The 18176-nt window shown below is 49.6% G+C and overlaps 1 protein-coding gene across 1 annotated transcript in view; it reads left to right on the top strand.

The window, feature by feature from the left end:
• LOC134944214 (protein mono-ADP-ribosyltransferase PARP14-like) overlaps nt 1-18176 on the top strand; it is a 114734-nt gene that overhangs the window by 83558 nt on the left and 13000 nt on the right. The window contains exons 7-11 of the mRNA XM_063932796.1: nt 3542-3778; nt 3933-4154; nt 6378-6453; nt 6914-7063; nt 17487-17549. Coding sequence (XP_063788866.1) covers nt 3542-3778; nt 3933-4154; nt 6378-6453; nt 6914-7063; nt 17487-17549 — 748 coding nt within the window. The remainder of the gene's footprint in view (nt 1-3541; nt 3779-3932; nt 4155-6377; nt 6454-6913; nt 7064-17486; nt 17550-18176) is intronic.

Below are 18176 nucleotides of genomic sequence, written 5' to 3'. Positions count from 1 at the left end.
CTCCACCCGGGAGAGTGGGGATTTCATCCAGAAGTCTTCCAGCTGATTACAGACCTTTGGGAAAAGCCACAGGTGGACATGATGGCGTCCCGCCTCAACAAAAAGCTAGAAAACGATTGCGCCAGGTCAAGGGACCCTCAGGCGATAGCAGTGGACGCTCTAGTGACACCGTGGGTGTACCGATCGGTTTATGTGTTCCCTCCTCTTCCTCTCATACCAAGGGTGCTGAGGATAATAAGAAGGAGAAGAGTAAGAACTATACTCATTGTTCCGGATTGGCCAAGAAGAGCTTGGTACCCAGAACTTCAAGAAATGATCTCAGAGGACCCATGGCCTCTACCGCTCAGACAAGACCTGCTGCAGCAGGGGCCCTGTCTGTTCCAAGACTTACCGCGGCTTCGTTTGACGGCATGGCGGTTGAACACCGGATCCTGAAGGAAAAAGGCATTCCGGAGGAAGTCATTCCTACGCTGATCAAAGCCAGGAAGGATGTGACTGCAAAACATTATTACCGCATATGGCGGAAATATGTTGCTTGGTGTGAGGCCAGGAAGGCCCCAACGGAGGAATTTCAACTGGGTCGATTCCTGCACTTCCTACAGTCAGGAGTGACTATGGGCCTCAAATTGGGGTCCATTAAGGTCCAGATTTCGGCTCTGTCGATTTTCTTCCAAAAAGAACTGGCTTCACTGCCTGAAGTTCAGACTTTTGTTAAAGGAGTGCTGCATATCCTGCCCCCTTTTGTGCCTCCAGTGGCACCTTGGGATCTCAACGTGGTGTTGGATTTCCTTAAGTCGCATTGGTTTGAGCCATTTAAAACTGTGGAGCTAAAATATCTCACGTGGAAAGTGGTTATGCTGTTGGCCCTGGCTTCGGCCAGGCATGTGTCAGAGTTGGCGGCTTTGTCATGTAAAAGCCCTTATCTGATTTTCCATATGGATAGGGCGGAATTGAGGACTCGTCCCCAATTTCTTCCTAAGGGGGTTTCAGCATTTCATCTGAACCAACCTATTGTGGTGCCTGCGGCTACTCGGGACTTGGAGGATTCCAAGTTGCTGGATGTAGTCAGGGCCCTGAAAATTTATGTTTCCAGGACAGCTGGAGTCAGGAAAACTGACTCGCTATTTATCCTGTACGCACCCAACAAGCTGGGTGCTCCTGCTTCTAAGCAGACTATTGCTCGCTGGATCTGTAGCACGATTCAGCTTGCACATTCTGCGGCTGGACTGCCGCATCCTAGATCAGTGAAAGCCCATTCCACGAGGAAGGTGGGCTCTTCTTGGGCGGCTGCCCGAGGGGTCTCGGCTTTGCAACTTTGCCGAGCAGCTACTTGGTCGGGGTCAAATACGTTTGCAAGATTCTACAAGTTTGACACCCTGGCTGAGGAGGACCTAGAGTTCGCTCATTCGGTGCTGCAGAGTCATCCGCACTCTCACGCCCGTTTGGGAGCTTTGGTATAATCCCCATGGTCCTTACGGAGTCCCAGCATCCACTTAGGACGTTAGAGAAAATAAGATTTTACTCACTGGTAAATCTATTTCTCGTAGTCCGTAGTGGATGCTGGGCGCCCATCCCAAGTGCGGATTGTCTGCAATACTTGTATATAGTTATTGTTAAACTAACGGGTTATTGTTGAGAGCCATCTGTTGAGAGGCTCTGTTGTATTTCATACTGTTAACTGGGTATAGTATCACGAGTTGTACGGTGTGATTGGTGTGGCTGGTATGAGTCTTACCGTGGATTCCAAATCCTTCCTTATTGTGTCAGCTCTTCTGGGCACAGTATCCTAACTGAGGTCTGGAGGAGGGTCATAGTGGGAGGAGCTAGTGCACACCAGGTAGTCCTAAAGCTTTCTTTAGTTGTGCCCAGTCTCCTGCGGAGCCGCTATTCCCCATGGTCCTTACGGAGTCCCAGCATCCACTACGGACTACGAGAAATAGATTTACCGGTGAGTAAAATCTTATTTTCAGTCCCACTGCTGATCGGTGAGTGATTGACAGGAATGGGGCGTTTCGGGGAGGTAACTGACCGTTTTCCGGGAGTGTGCTGAAAAACGCAGGCGTGTCAGGGAAAAACGCAGGCGTGCCTGGGGAAACGTGGGAGTGGCTGGCCGAACGCAGGTCGTGTTTGTGACGTCAAAACAGGAACTAAACAGTCTGAAGTGATCGCAAGCTAAGAGTAGGTCTGGAGCTACTTAGAAACTGCATGAAAATTTTTTGGTGAGTTCTGCTAATCTTTCGTTCGCACTTCTGCTACGCTAAAATACAATCCCAGAGGGCGGCGGCCTAGCGTGTGCAATGCTGCTAAAAGCAGCTAGCGAGCGAACAATTCGGAATGAGGGCCCGGATTCCAGCGTGTTAGCCTGTAGTTTTAAAGTGCCAACCATTTAAAGGTGAACCCAGGATGGGCTAAATCACCGGAACCGCCTGCTTCCGGCAACTCGCAGGCTATTACATATGGGCCAGACGTAACTGTGGCTGCTGCTTTTTGCATTGCATGGAGACTTTGCAAATCCCAGCGGCTGCGTACAATGACGCAGCACCCGTCGCAGATCAGTCGACTATCAAAGTTCTGAGTAGCCTTATGAAGTAAGATGCCAAAGCCATTGTAACTGCGTACGTGATCGCAACCGCAAGCAGCAACACGACCAAAATGGTTGCAACACGCCAGAATCATGATCAGTGTACGTACAAAATCGGGGTGCAGGTGTGGTGCGACTCGGGTACAGAGCTGGACTGCCCATTTGGCACTTCTGGCAAATGCCAGAAGGGCAGGTGGGCCGTTCCGGTCCCATAGAGAGCGCGCAGCCTCCGGCTCTCTGATTTAGCTAAACTCACCGGTCTCCATGGAAATGGGGGCGTGCTGCAAGTCCACACCCCCATGACTCGCGGCACGTCTCAGTACATCGTAACTGCGCGCCCCCAGTGATGTGCACACGCGTTTTCAGAGTGCGCGTATGTTCACAAATGCTCAGACTGAAAACGGAGGCTCAGTCCGATGCTGCTCAGGTGCATACTCTCCATCGCTCCACGTTGCCGCTGCACAAATGTCTGCAGTGTATTCTGACAGCAGATCTATGATACGACCCCTCCCTCACTGTGGTTTGGCTTATGCAACGATCCCTCTGCAAGTTCTACGTACAACCAAAGCCCTTTCATGGTCATTTGTGTCTATTTGGGAATAAATTCAACCTGGAATCTTATTGTTATGTATAATAAAAAATAATAAAAAGAAATAAAAATTATTCAGAGAAGTCCCAAGAGTGAACCAGCTCCCTTGGGCACAAATTAAAGACTGGCTTGGAGGGTGGACACAGGGGAGGAGCTAGTCACATGGTTATAAAGTTAAAGTGCCAGCTCCCAGTTACTGCCTACTATATCCCCATTGTATCTGCACTCCAGTGGCCCCTAGTGGATGAAGGCGAAATACAGTAAGAGGGCGACTGTTTATGGTGTGACACACAACTCCTGTCTTACTAGTCTCTGCACTGAAACGTATCATTTCACCTTGTTGTTCTGTGTCACCGTTGTCCCCCTCGCAGACCGACGTGATAGTGAACAGTATAGGAGCTGACCTGGACCTTCTCAGTGGTGCTGCATCCAAGGCTTTGTGCAACCGGGCCGGAGCGGAACTCCAGCAACTTCTGAACCAGGAGAGTGCGGGCGTGCAGGTGGCGGCGGGGTCCGTTTATAAAACCGGCGGCTGCAATCTCCGCTGTAAGATGGTTCTTCACGTTGTGACCCCACACTGGGACAAAGGACAAGGGGCTGCAGAAACGGTAATTCCCGACCTGATATGACTTATGTCGCAGTGAATTAGTAAAGATTTATATTTGTAATGCAATAAAAAAAACATATGATCTTATTATATCAACTAGAAAAATGTCCTACAAATGTTATATAGTTATACAAGCCTTATGTTTCCATCAATAGGTATTTCGGGGAGTCATTAAAGACTGCCTGAAGTTGACCGAACAACACGGGTGTCAATCAGTTTCGTTCCCCGCCATCGGAACTGGCAACCTTAATTACCCTAAGGATCTGGTAGCGTCTGTGATGTTAGACGAGATCTTCCAGTTCAGCAGCGCACATAAGCTGCAAAGCCTTAAAGAAATAAGCCTGGTCCTTCACCCGCAGGACAAAGACACAATCAAGGTAAGAGCAGCAGTATTGTATCTACATGAGCAGCCTCTGGCAGGATGTCACCATGGCGGCAGTGTGGGCCGTGAGGCTGGGGCCCGGCAGTAATGAGAAGCCTCTGGCAGGAGGTCACCCTGGCGGCAGTGTGGGCCGTGAGGCTGGGGACTGGCAGTAATGAGCAGGAAGTCACCCTGGTGGCAGTGTGAGGCTGGGGCCTGGCAGTAATGAGCAGCTCTGACAGGAGGTCACCATAGTGGCAGTGTGGGCCGTGGGGCTGTGGCCTGGCAGTAATGAGCAGGAAGTCACCCTGGTGGCAGTGTGAGGCTGGGGCCTGGCAGTAATGAGCAGCTTTGACAGGAGGTCACCATAGTGGCAGTGTGGGCCGTGAGGCTGTGGCCTGGCAGTAATGAGCAGCCTCTGTCAGAAGTCACCCTGGCGGCAGTGTGGGCCTGGCAGTCATGATCAGCCTCTGGCAGGAGGTCACTCTGGCGGCAGTGTGGGCCGTGAGGTTGGGGCCTGGCAGTAATGAGCAGCCTCTGGCAGGAGGTCACCCTGGCGGCAGTGTGGGCCGTGAGGCTGGGGCCTGGCAGTCATGAGCAGCCTCTGGCAGGAGGTCGCTCTAGCGGCAGTGTGGGCCATGAGGTTGGGGCCTGGCTGTAATGAGCAGCCTCTGTCAGAAGTCACCCTGGCGGCAGTGTGGGCCTGGCAGTCATGAGCAGCCTCTGGCAGGAGGTCACTCTGGCGGCAGTGTGGGCCGTGAGGTTGGGGCCTGGCAGTAATGAGCAGCCTCTGGCAGGAGGTCACCATGGCGGCAGTGTGGGCCGTGAGGCTGGGGCCCGGCAGTAATGAGAAGCCTCTGGCAGGAGGTCACCCTGGCGGCAGTGTGGGCCGTGAGGCTGGGGACTGGCAGTAATGAGCAGGAAGTCACCCTGGTGGCAGTGTGAGGCTGGGGCCTGGCAGTAATGAGCAGCTCTGACAGGAGGTCACCATAGTGGCAGTGTGGGCCTGGCAGTCATGAGCAGCCTCTGGCAGGAGGTCGCTCTGGCGGCAGTGTGGGCCATGAGGTTGGGGCCTGGCTGTAATGAGCAGCCTCTGTCAGAAGTCACCCTGGCGGCAGTGTGGGCCTGGCAGTCATGAGCAGCCTCTGGCAGGAGGTCACTCTGGCGGCAGTGTGGGCCGTGAGGTTGGGGCCTGGCAGTAATGAGCAGCCTCTGGCAGGAGGTCACCCTGGCGGCAGTGTGGGCTGTGAGGCTGGGGCCTGGCAGTCATGAGCAGCCACTGGCAGGAGGTCACTCTGGCGGCAGTGTGGGCCGTGAGGTTGGGGCCTGGCAGTAATGAGCAGCCTCTGGCAGGAGGTCACCCTGGCGGCAGTGTGGGCCGTGAGGCTGGGGCCTGGCAGTAATGAGCAGCCTCCAGCAGGAAGTCACCCTGGCGGCAGTGTGGGCCGTGAGGCTGGGGCCTGGCAGTAATGAGCAGGAAGTCACCCTGGTGGCAGTGTGAGGCTGGGGCCTGGCAGTAATGAGCAGCTCTGACAGGAGGTCACCATAATGGCAGTGTGGGCCGTGAGGCTGTGGCCTGGCAGTAATGAGCAGCCTCTGTCAGAAGTCACCCTGGCGGCAGTGTGGGCCTGGCAGTCATGAGCAGCCTATGGCAGGAGGTCACTCTGGCGGCAGTGTGGGCCGTGAGGTTGGGGCCTGGCAGTAATGAGCAGCCTCTGGCAGGAGGTCACCCTGGAGGCAGTGTGGGCCGTGAGGCTGGGGCCTGGCAGTCAGGAGCAGCCTCTGGCAGGAGGTCACTCTGGCGGCAGTGTGGGCCATGAGGTTGGGGCCTGGCTGTAATGAGCAGCCTCTGTCAGAAGTCACCCTGGCGGCAGTGTGGGCCTGGCAGTCATGAGCAGCCTCTGGCAGGAGGTCACTCTGGCGGCAGTGTGGGCCGTGAGGTTGGGACCTGGCAGTAATGAGCAGCCTCTGGCAGGAGGTCACCCTGGCGGCAGTGTGGGCCGTGAGGCTGGGGCCTGGCAGTCATGAGCAGCCTCTGGCAGGAAGTCACCCTGGCATACACGTAGAGGTGCATATACATACAGCTCTACATATCCTACACACATAGTGATGCATCCATCAGATATATCATAGACCCTAATACTACTGGAAATTCCCGCGTGTAATATTACTAAGCACTGTCACTGTCCTCTGTCACCTTTCTTCTCCATGTAATTCACTTTCCGTCATTTCTCACCAGGCATTTTCAACTCAGCTGGGAAGCCTCACTAATCCCACTGCGGCAAGCAATAAACAACCATCCAGGACGGCCTCAAGTAGGTGTAACAGTATATAATTCTTCATAGCGGCAACTGCACATATTATGTACCGGTTTTTGGATTTGATAAATGAAACCACACAGTATATTAAATACCTGGGTGCACAGCAATATCACATCATGTGTTAAGTGCGTTAAGTAAACGGACAGGAAAGCAAATGTGGCTGTACACACTGAGTTTGCTTACATCTTCCTATGGAGTGTTCTGTGACGCTCTCATCCCCTGTTCACTGTCCTGACACAAGAAATAGCAGAAGTCACCACACCCTTTTTTTCTTGAATGCCTTCATTTATTGGTTTATTTATAAACGTATATACATACAGACACTATTTGGGTCACATATAGAGGTCACAATTACAGCAGTCAGCCACATTTCTGCACAAATGGTGTTTATAGAGGAATATTATGTCAGTGAGAACGCTGCTTTAATTCCCCATTTAATGCTCCCATTCTACAGCTTTCTGTGGTACTGTCACAAACCCATCTCTCGGGGTTCATGAAATGAAAATCGGACCTGTCTGTTTCAAGGTGAAAACAGGAGATATAACCAAGGAAAAGGCTCAGATCATCGTCAATTCCTCAAACCAGAACTTTACTCTGCGTACAGGTGATTCCTTTCACTTTAGTTCCAAAATGATATGTACAGTATGTAAGTGGTGTGTTATCTTGTTTTATGGTATACGCTGTACATGTAAATAACCCAACTGGAATAGTCTGCATTACAATGATCTAACCAGTTCTTACCATCTTCCGGGTCTTGTTACACAAAGGGGGCGACCCGGCACCGGTCTAAAAATAGTTTTTGATTACAGAAAAACCAAATTTGGACAATTTTCAAGTAAAATCTTTAATATAATGTCCAGTTTGGGGGTGCGCCCAGAGCCAGTGACATATGCATAAACAAAAGGGAGAAAGAAGAAGGCTCTTGTGTGGGCGCACTCATTAATGGTAGTTAAATAACTAGAATGAATAACACTAGGTTGATTAGTCAGCAGATAAAACAAAATTTATTTGGAAATATTAAGAATATAATTGCCCCTGGTTGAGGAGATGTGAATGATCCCAGATAAAAATGTTCTGGTCCTGCCTCAGGAAATGAGATGGAGAGGGGTAGAGACACTGCAAGTCATAAACCCTTTCTCACCCGGCCAGTACAGATGATCTGTGTTAATGAGATCAATTAAGTCAATTGATTTTAGATTCTGTCATAATCCTAATGAAGGAATAACAGCTATTATGGCAATGAGTAATAATAGAAACAAATCAAAGGATATACCAGGGTAAAGAAAGCAAAGGATAGGAACAAATGGTGATGCTGCTGTTGGAGTCACATACCACACATCATATGCAATGATTGATGTTCTACAACACTGAGTATTCCCTGTGAGTCTCCACCTCAGGTACTAACTCAGCCCACACTGTTTCGCTTCCAAGATCGGACGAGATCGGGCATTAGCAGTGTGGTTTGATAGTAGAAGGATTTGGTCAGACGTCCAATGAGAGTGCACCTATATAGGGGGGGATAATTAGCTGGGTCTTATAGATACAGTGTGGATCTGCTTTTTGTGTTAGGCAGGAGACATCAAGTCCCACACCGGTGGTATTGTGTCCCTGGATCACAAATGAGAGTCCACGAAAAAGGAAGATATATAGATTTATGAAAAAAACGAAGATATATAGATTTGTGAAAAAAACCCTAAAAAGGAAAATGGAGATCAATTAGGCTGTAGTTATTAGGAACGGGTGATAAAAATTACCCGTCCGTATAGATACAAATGGATAAGGAAACACGGATCAAGAAATTTTTATATATATGTGTACATTGGTACTGGTGTAAGGAACAGAAAATATGTCAAAGATAATTGTAGATACAAATAAATAGTACTGGTATATGCAATGAAATAATCACTAGTGACATGGGTGTCATTAGAAACACTTTGTGTGAATTGGAGCTGTTATAATCATTAGGATATAGGGAAATAGACATGAAATTCTCATATAACCCATGCAGCAATATGACAACAGGATCTGCAGGAGGAAAGTCAAAGAAGAATGCAGTATTTCTTTCCTATAAAATGCAGTTTTTAATCCTGATGCAATAAACTAAGATGCATAAGCCTGGAAAAAGGCATAAATGAAGCCACACAAAAAGCAGATAAATAATACTGGTATATGCAATGAAATAATCACTAGTGACATGGGTGTCATTAGAAACACTTTGTGTGAATTGGAGCTGTTATAATCATTAGGATATAGGGAAATAGACATGAAATTCTCATATAACCCATGCAGCAATATGACAACAGGATCTGCAGGAGGAAAGTCAAAGAAGAATGCAGTATTTCTTTCCTATAAAATGCAGTTTTTAAACCTGATGGAATGATCTGACCTGAGGCTAGGAGTGAATCACTTGCAGTTGGACAAAACAGGACCCATTGGAATGGAAAACATGTTTCACCCCTGTGGGGCTTGCTCACTTCCAGGTCAGATCATTCCATCCTGCCATTTTGGGCTAATTTTTGCCCAGCTGTCATAGAAATTGTATCTATATCCGTGCAGCTTCATTTATGCCTTTTTCCAGGCTTATGCATCTTAGTTTATTGCATCAGGTTTAAAAACTGCATTTTATAGGAAAGAAATACTGCATTCTTCTTTGACTTTCCTCCTGCAGATCCTGTTGTCATATTGCTGCATGGGTTATATGAGAATTTCATGTCTATTTCCCTATATCCTAATGATTATAACAGCTCCAATTCACACAAAGTGTTTCTAATGACACCCATGTCACTAGTGATTATTTCATTGCATATACCAGTATTATTTATCTGCTTTTTGTGTGGCTTCATTTATGCCTTTTTCCAGGCTTATGCATCTTAGTTTATTGCATCAGGATTAAAAACTGCATTTTATAGGAAAGAAATACTGCATTCTTCTTTGACTTTCCTCCTGCAGATCCTGTTGTCATATTGCTGCATGGGTTATATGAGAATTTCATGTCTATTTCCCTATATCCTAATGATTATAACAGCTCCAATTCACACAAAGTGTTTCTAATGACACCCATGTCACTAGTGATTATTTCATTGCATATACCAGTACTATTTATTTGTATCTACAATTATCTTTGACATATTTTCTGTTCCTTACACCAGTACCAATGTACACATATATATAAAAATTTCTTGATCCGTGTTTCCTTATCCATTTGTATCTATACGGACGGGTAATTTTTATCACCCGTTCCTAATAACTACAGCCTAATTGATCTCCATTTTCCTTTTTAGGGTTTTTTTCACAAATCTATATATCTTCGTTTTTTTCATAAATCTATATATCTTCCTTTTTCGTGGACTCTCATTTGTGATCCAGGGACACAATACCACCGGTGTGGGACTTGATGTCTCCTGCCTAACACAAAAAGCAGATCCACACTGTATCTATAAGACCCAGCTAATTATCCCCCCCTATATAGGTGCACTCTCATTGGACGTCTGACCAAATCCTTCTACTATCAAACCACACTGCTAATGCCCGATCTCGTCCGATCTTGGAAGCGAAACAGTGTGGGCTGAGTTAGTACCTGAGGTGGAGACTCACAGGGAATACTCAGTGTTGTAGAACATCAATCATTGCATATGATGTGTGGTATGTGACTCCAACAGCAGCATCACCATTTGTTCCTATCCTTTGCTTTCTTTACCCTGGTATATCCTTTGATTTGTTTCTATTATTACTCATTGCCATAATAGCTGTTATTCCTTCATTAGGATTATGACAGAATCTAAAATCAATTGACTTAATTGATCTCATTAACACAGATCATCTGTACTGGCCGGGTGAGAAAGGGTTTATGACTTGCAGTGTCTCTACCCCTCTCCATCTCATTTCCTGAGGCAGGACCAGAACATTTTTATCTGGGATCATTCACATCTCCTCAACCAGGGGCAATTATATTCTTAATATTTCCAAATAAATGTTGTTTTATCTGCTGACTAATCAACCTAGTGTTATTCATTCTAGTTATTTAACTACCATTAATGAGTGCGCCCACACAAGAGCCTTCTTCTTTCTCCCTTTTGTTTATGCATCTTCCGGGTCTTCCCTACAGCCTGTTACCCTCCCAGTAACACCCTGAACCTAAAAGTAATAACTAAAGGTTACTAAAGGGGCTGTGGCAAAGACTGATGAAACATTTGCCCGTAAGGTGCTGCCCAAGATGGGCTGACTGCAGGGCTCCATGTGGCCCAGTTTTCCCAGGGTTCCTTTTCATTCCCTTTAGAAACTGATGTCCCCCCAAGCTATTGTTCGGGTTACTCTTTTGCCTCATTTGGGATGGTATGTAAGGAGTGGGAGTCCTGTGTGGGTGGGATGTAAGGAGTGGGAGTCCTGTGTGGGTGGGATGTAAGGAGTGGGAGTCCTGTGTAGATGGAATGTAAGGAGTGGGAGTCCTGTGTACAGGGGATGTAAGGAGTGGGAGTCCTGTGTTGATGGAATGTAAGGAGTGGGAGTCCTGTGTAGATGGAATGTAAGGAGTGGGAGTCCTGTGTAGGTGGGATGTAAGGAGTGGGAGTCCTGTGTGGGTGGGATGTAAGGAGTGGGAGTCCTGTGTAGGTGGGATGTAAGGAGTGGGAGTCCTGTGTAGGTGGGATGTAAGGAGTGGGAGTCCTGTGTTGATGGAATGTAAGGAGTGGGAGTCCTGTGTGGGTGGGATGTAAGGAGTGGGAGTCCTGTGTAGAGGGGATGTAAGGAGTGGGAGTCCTGTGTAGATGGAATGTAAGGAGTGGGAGTCCTGTGTAGAGGGGATGTAAGGAGTGGGAGTCCTGTGTGGGTGGGATGTAAGGAGTGGGAGTTCTGTGTAGAGGGGATGTAAGGAGTGGGAGTCCTGTGTAGGTGGGATGTGAGGAGTGGGAGTCCTGTGTAGATGGGATGTGAGGAGTGGGAGCCCTGTGTAGGTGGAATGTAAGGAGTGTGAGTCCTGTGTAGTTGGGATGTAAGGAGTGGGAGTCCTGTGTAGATGGGATGTGAGGAGTGGGAGTCCTGTGTAGGTGGGATGTAAGGAGTGGGAGTCCTGTGTAGGTGGGATCTAAGGAGTGGGAGTCCTGTGTAGGTGGGATCTAAGGAGTGGGAGTCCTGTGTAGATGGAATGTAAGGAGTGTGAGTCCTGTGTAGTTGGGATGTAAGGAGTGGGAGTCCTGTGTAGATGGGATGTGAGGAGTGGGAGTCCTGTGTAGGTGGGATGTAAGGAGTGGGAGTCCTGTGTAGGTGGGATCTAAGGAGTGGGAGTCCTGTGTAGGTGGGATCTAAGGAGTGGGAGTCCTGTGTAGGTGGGATGTAAGGAGTGGGAGTCCTGTGTAGATGGAATGTAAGCAGTGGGAGTCCTGTGTAGATGGAATGTAAGCAGTGGGAGTCCTGTGTGGGTGGGATGTAAGGAGTGGGAGTCCTGTGTAGAGGGGATGTAAGGAGTGGGAGTCCTGTGTAGGTGGGATGTAAGGAGTAGGAGTCCTGTGTAGGTGGGATCTAAGGAGTGGGAGTCCTGTGTAGGTGGGATCTAAGGAGTGGGAGTCCTGTGTAGATGGAATGTAAGCAGTGGGAGTCCTGTGTGGGTGGGATGTAAGGAGTGGGAGTCCTGTGTAGAGGGGATGTAAGGAGTGGGAGTCCTGTGTGGGTGGGATGTAAGGAGTGGGAGTCCTGTGTAGAGGGGATGTAAGGAGTGGGAGTCCTGTGTAGGTGGGATGTAAGGAGTGGGAGTCCTGTGTAGAGGGGATGTAAGGAGTGGGAGTCCTGTGTAGATGGAATGTAAGGAGTGGGAGTCCTGTGTAGAGGGGATGTAAGGAGTGGGAGTCCTGTGTAGGTGGGATGTAAGGAGTGGGAGTCCTGTGTAGGTGGGATGTAAGGAGTGGGAGTTCTGTGTGGGTGGGATGTAAGGAGTGGGAATCCTGTGTAGAGGGGATGTAAGGAGTGGGAGTCCTGTGTAGGTGGGATGTAAGGAGTAGGAGTCCTGTGTAGGTGGGATCTAAGGAGTGGGAGTCCTGTGTAGGTGGGATCTAAGGAGTGGGAGTCCTGTGTAGATGGAATGTAAGCAGTGGGAGTCCTGTGTGGGTGGGATGTAAGGAGTGGGAGTCCTGTGTAGAGGGGATGTAAGGAGTGGGAGTCCTGTGTGGGTGGGATGTAAGGAGTGGGAGTCCTGTGTAGATGGAATGTAAGGAGTGGGAGTCCTGTGTAGGTGGGATGTGAGGAGTGGGAGTCCTGTGTAGATGGAATGTAAGGAGTGGGAGTCCTGTGTAGGTGGGATGTGAGGAGTGGGAGTCCTGTGTAGATGGGATGTGAGGAGTGGGAGCCCTGTGTAGGTGGGATGTAAGGAGTGGGAGTCCTGTGTAGGTGAGATCTAAAGAGTGGGCGTCCTGTGTAGGTGGGATGTAAGGAGTGGGAGTCCTGTGTAGATGGAATGTAAGGAGTGGGAGTCCTGTGTAGGTGGGATGTAAGGAGTGGGAGTCCTGTGTGGGTGGAATGTAAGGAGTGGGAGTCCTGTGTGGGTGGGATGTAAGGAGTGGGAGTTCTGTGTAGAGGGGATGTAAGGAGTGTGAGTCCTGTGTAGGTGGGATGTGAGGAGTGGGAGTCCTGTGTAGATGGGATGTGAGGAGTGGGAGCCCTGTGTAGGTGGGATGTAAGGAGTGGGAGTCCTGTGTAGGTGAGATCTAAAGAGTGGGCGTCCTGTGTAGGTGGGATGTAAGGAGTGGGAGTCCTGTGTAGATGGAATGTAAGGAGTGTGAGTCCTGTGTAGTTGGGATGTAAGGAGTGGGAGTCCTGTGTAGATGGGATGTGAGGAGTGGGAGTCCTGTGTAGGTGGGATGTAAGGAGTGGGAGTCCTGTGTAGGTGGGATCTAAGGAGTGGGAGTCCTGTGTAGGTGGGATGTAAGGAGTGGGAGTCCTGTGTAGATGGAATGTAAGGAGTGGGAGTCCTGTGTAGATGGAATGTAAGCAGTGGGAGTCCTGTGTAGATGGAATGTAAGCAGTGGGAGTTCTGTGTGGGTGGGATGTAAGGAGTGGGAGTCCTGTGTAGAGGGGATGTAAGGAGTGGGAGTCCTGTGTAGGTGGGATGTAAGGAGTGGGAGTCCTGTGTAGGTGGGATGTAAGGAGTGGGAGTCCTGTGTAGGTGGGATCTAAGGAGTGGGAGTCCTGTGTAGGTGGGATGTAAGGAGTGGGAGTCCTGTGTAGATGGAATGTAAGCAGTGGGAGTCCTGTGTGGGTGGAATGTAAGGAGTGGGAGTCCTGTGTAGAGGGGATGTAAGGAGTGGAAGTCCTGTGTAGGTGGGATGTAAGGAGTGGGAGTCCTGTGTAGGTGGGATGTAAGGAGTGGGAGTCCTGTGTAGAGGGGATGTAAGGAGTGGGAGTCCTGTGTGGATGGGATGTAAGGAGTGGGAGTCCTGTGTAGAGGGGATGTAAGGAGTGGGAGTCCTGTGTAGGTGGGATGTAAGGAGTGGGAGTCCTGTGTAGGTGGGATGTAAGGAGTGGGAGTTCTGTGTGGGTGGGATGTAAGGAGTGGGAGTCCTGTGTAGAGGGGATGTAAGGAGTGGGAGTCCTGTGTAGGTGGGATGTAAGGAGTGGGAGTTCTGTGTGGGTGGGATGTAAGGAGTGGGAGTCCTGTGTAGATGGAATGTAAGGAGTGGGAGTCCTGTGTAGAGGGGATGTAAGGAGTGGGAGCTCTGTGTGGGTGGGATGTAAGCGCCTTGAGTCCTGTTGGAGAAAGAGCGCTATATAAATAAAATTATTATTATTATTATTAAGGAGTGGGAGTCCTGTGTAGAGGGGATGTAAGGAGTGGGAGTCCTGTGTAGGTGGGATGTGAGGAGTGGGAGTCCTGTGTAGATGGAATGTAAGGAGTGGGAGTCCTGTGTAGAGGGGATGTAAGGAGTGGGAGTCCTGTGTAGAGGGGATGTAAGGAGTGGGAGTCCTGTGTAGGTGGGATGTAAGGAGTGGGAGTCCTGTGTGGGTGGGATGTAAGGAGTGGGAGTCCTGTGTGGGTGGGATGTAAGGAGTGGGAGTTCTGTGTAGAGGGGATGTAAGGAGTGGGAGTCCTGTGTAGGTGGGATGTGAGGAGTGGGAGTCCTGTGTAGATGGGATGTGAGGAGTGGGAGCCCTGTGTAGGTGGGATGTAAGGAGTGGGAGTCCTGTGTAGGTGAGATCTAAAGAGTGGGCGTCCTGTGTAGGTGGGATGTAAGGAGTGGGAGTCCTGTGTAGTTGGGATGTAAGGAGTGGGAGTCCTGTGTAGATGGGATGTGAGGAGTGGGAGTCCTGTGTAGGTGGGATGTAAGGAGTAGGAGTCCTGTGTAGGTGGGATCTAAGGAGTGGGAGTCCTGTGTAGGTGGGATGTAAGGAGTGGGAGTACTGTGTAGGTGGGATGTAAGGAGTGGGAGTCCTGTGTAGATGGAATGTAAGCAGTGGGAGTCCTGTGTAGATGGAATGTAAGCAGTGGGAGTCCTGTGTGGGTGGGATGTAAGGAGTGGGAGTCCTGTGTAGAGGGGATGTAAGGAGTGGGAGTCCTGTGTAGAGGGGATGTAAGGAGTGGGAGTCCTGTGTAGGTGGGATCTAAGGAGTGGGAGTCCTGTGTAGGTGGGATCTAAGGAGTGGGAGTCCTGTGTAGGTGGGATCTAAGGAGTGGGAGTCCTGTGTAGGTGGGATGTAAGGAGTGGGAGTCCTGTGTAGATGGAATGTAAGCAGTGGGAGTCCTGTGTGGGTGGGATGTAAGGAGTGGGAGTCCTGTGTAGAGGGGATGTAAGGAGTGGGAGTCCTGTGTAGGTGGGATGTAAGGAGTGGGAGTCCTGTGTAGGTGGGATGTAAGGAGTGGGAGTCCTGTGTAGAGGGGATGTAAGGAGTGGGAGTCCTGTGTGGATGGGATGTAAGGAGTGGGAGTCCTGTGTAGATGGAATGTAAGGAGTGGGAGTCCTGTGTAGATGGAATGTAAGGAGTGGGAGTCCTGTGTAGAGGGGATGTAAGGAGTGGGAGTCCTGTGTAGGTGGGATGTAAGGAGTGGGAGTCCTGTGTAGGTGGGATGTAAGGAGTGGGAGTTCTGTGTGGGTGGGATGTAAGGAGTGGGAGTCCTGTGTGGATGGGATGTAAGGAGTGGGAGTCCTGTGTAGATGGAATGTAAGGAGTGGGAGTCCTGTGTAGATGGAATGTAAGGAGTGGGAGTCCTGTGTAGGTGGGATGTAAGGAGTGGGAGTCCTGTGTAGGTGGGATGTAAGGAGTGGGAGTCCTGTGTAGGTGGGATGTAAGGAGTGGGAGTTCTGTGTGGGTGGGATGTAAGGAGTGGGAGTCCTGTGTAGGTGGGATGTAAGGAGTGGGAGTCCTGTGTAGAGGGGATGTAAGGAGTGGGAGTCCTGTGTGGATGGGATGTAAGGAGTGGGAGTCCTGTGTAGATGGAATGTAAGGAGTGGGAGTCCTGTGTAGATGGAATGTAAGCAGTGGGAGTCCTGTGTGGGTGGGATGTAAGGAGTGGGAGTCCTGTGTAGAGGGGATGTAAGGAGTGGGAGTCCTGTGTAGGTGGGATGGGAGGAGTGGGAGTCCTGTGTAGGTGGGATTGAATGTTTATTAGTCCTATCAATATGGTATTTAAGCAGTAAAAATAGTGCACACAATAGTGTACTCATTTTTACAATGTTAATAAGTGTGTAGCCCCTGTCACCATGCGTGGCGTAGGAGGAGCATCTGATATTAATACACCGCCGCCTTTACACCACTGCATGTAATGGCTCGCTGTGGGGTGTGGGCACTGGTGACCAGAGGGGCCATGCAGTTACCTTTATATGTGTACACAAGGTTGTGTGGTGGGGGTGGGGGTTTAGTGCGCACAAGTGTCTAAGTGAAATGAGCCCAGGACCATCTCTCATTCACAAATCGTGGGGACTTTATCTTCACTTCTGTTGCTTCCTCTCCAGCACAGTACTCGAGCTGCAGTATTTCCATAGCTGTGCACGTCTCCTCTCTCCTCCTGCACAGTTTTTATAGGACTGTTGCAGAGAAATGAGATCTCGGGGACAGGCACTCCTCACTCAGAGTTGCATGGCAGCCTGGTTTTAGGATGGATCTGGAGACATTTACCGCAGCACTTGCTCCAGAGCCGAGCGTACCCATTGACGAGTCGTATGCATCTCTGTCACTTTGCCACCTGCAGCTGAATGGGCGTCGCCGGGCGGTAATGGGGTGAGAGACCAAGTGATGTGAGAGCTTGTAGGAGGAACGGTCTGTGGGTCTCACACTTGGGGGCTTCTTTGCTGCCGGGGGTGAACTTCTTGCTGTCCACACTCCCAGGATTCAAGAGGATGAATCTAGTGCCACCTCTCATTATGAATAGATAGAGGCTTTATACTACTTGTGAATCCCTCTTGGCCGAGAGGGATTAAGAAGCTGTAAAGTTGCTGGTGTAATGGTAAGTGGTGTAGGAAAGGCATTAGAATACATAGCCTTGTGTACAGGAATCTGCGGCAGATGTATTAACCTGGAGCAGTGATAAAGCGGTGATAAGTGGAAGGTGATCACGCACCAGCCAATCATTACGGATTTGAAAAAATGACAGTAAGTAGCTGATTGGCTGGTGCGCTATCACCTTGCACTTATCACTGCTTTATCCCTTCCCCAGGCTTAGTACATCTGCCCCAGTTGTGTTCCACCTTACCTGATGTTGCTGATAGTCACGGCCCAGACCAGCCCTACGCTCTTTGTGATTGCCCATTGCGTCGTTGTATGAGTTTGCTGACTGGTATTTTCATGAAGCTCCGCTGCCTCCCCGGTACACTGTAATGTGCTATATAGGACCGTGCTAGGTTACTCTACAATGCGCTGTCACGTATAGCACATCACATGGGGGGGAGACCATACAGTCAGCACTGGCCAGGTAGAACATATACATTCTACATTGAGGGGTGGATGGATGGGGATATATATAACGTTCTCCTGTTATATAAGGCCGGTACAGCCAGCACAATGCAGGAGGTAAATGTAGATACTCACCCTGCCGGTCTTGTCATTTGTAGGAGTATCTAAGGCAATCCTGGACGCAGCCGGACCAAACGTTGGAGCCGCCGCCAGCGCGTTAGGTAAAGTTCTGGACGATTTCTTCGCTCTGGTTCCTCTCATCTGTCAGTGTTACATTTTGTGCATGTTGTACGCTTCCTCTCCGAGTACTGCAAACAGCAAACCCCCAAAATAAATCCCACAGCGGTCTGTCCCGCCCACCACCACCATTTCACCCGCTGCTTCCATGTGACTACCACCCACTGCCCATCACATTTCTACCGATTTCTTCCCCCGCCATGTTGTCCAAGGGTGGGAAGTGATCGTCCTGCGGGTTACTTGTTTTTCTCCATTATGGATGCATACAGCGTAGCCCCGCCCATTGTAACCAGTGTAGTGCACCCAAGATGGCTGACTTGCCTGGTACTGTCATGGGAGAGTAAACAGTCCATGGAACTCGGGATTCTTTGGGTGTTTTGTACTTTGCAACTCATTTTTGGGGGTTCTGCATGGTGTCCCAACATTTTACCCTTAAAATAAGGTTTTTCCCTAACATCTCTTACCCTCAGTGAGGTGCAAATGGGAAAATGAGAGATTACTCTGCCTGGTTCAATGCGAGTTTCTTATTGGATAGCAAAAAGTGAATTTGCAGGGAGAGAGAAGCTGCGGGGAGGGTGACTGATGCATGAAGAGATAAGGGGATAACCCGC

This window comes from Pseudophryne corroboree, chromosome 7 (assembly GCF_028390025.1).
Source record: "Pseudophryne corroboree isolate aPseCor3 chromosome 7, aPseCor3.hap2, whole genome shotgun sequence".
NCBI classification, from domain to species: Eukaryota; Metazoa; Chordata; class Amphibia; order Anura; family Myobatrachidae; genus Pseudophryne; species Pseudophryne corroboree.
The sequence above is the reverse complement of the archived record's forward strand: the minus strand, read 5'-3'. Positions and strand labels throughout refer to the sequence as shown.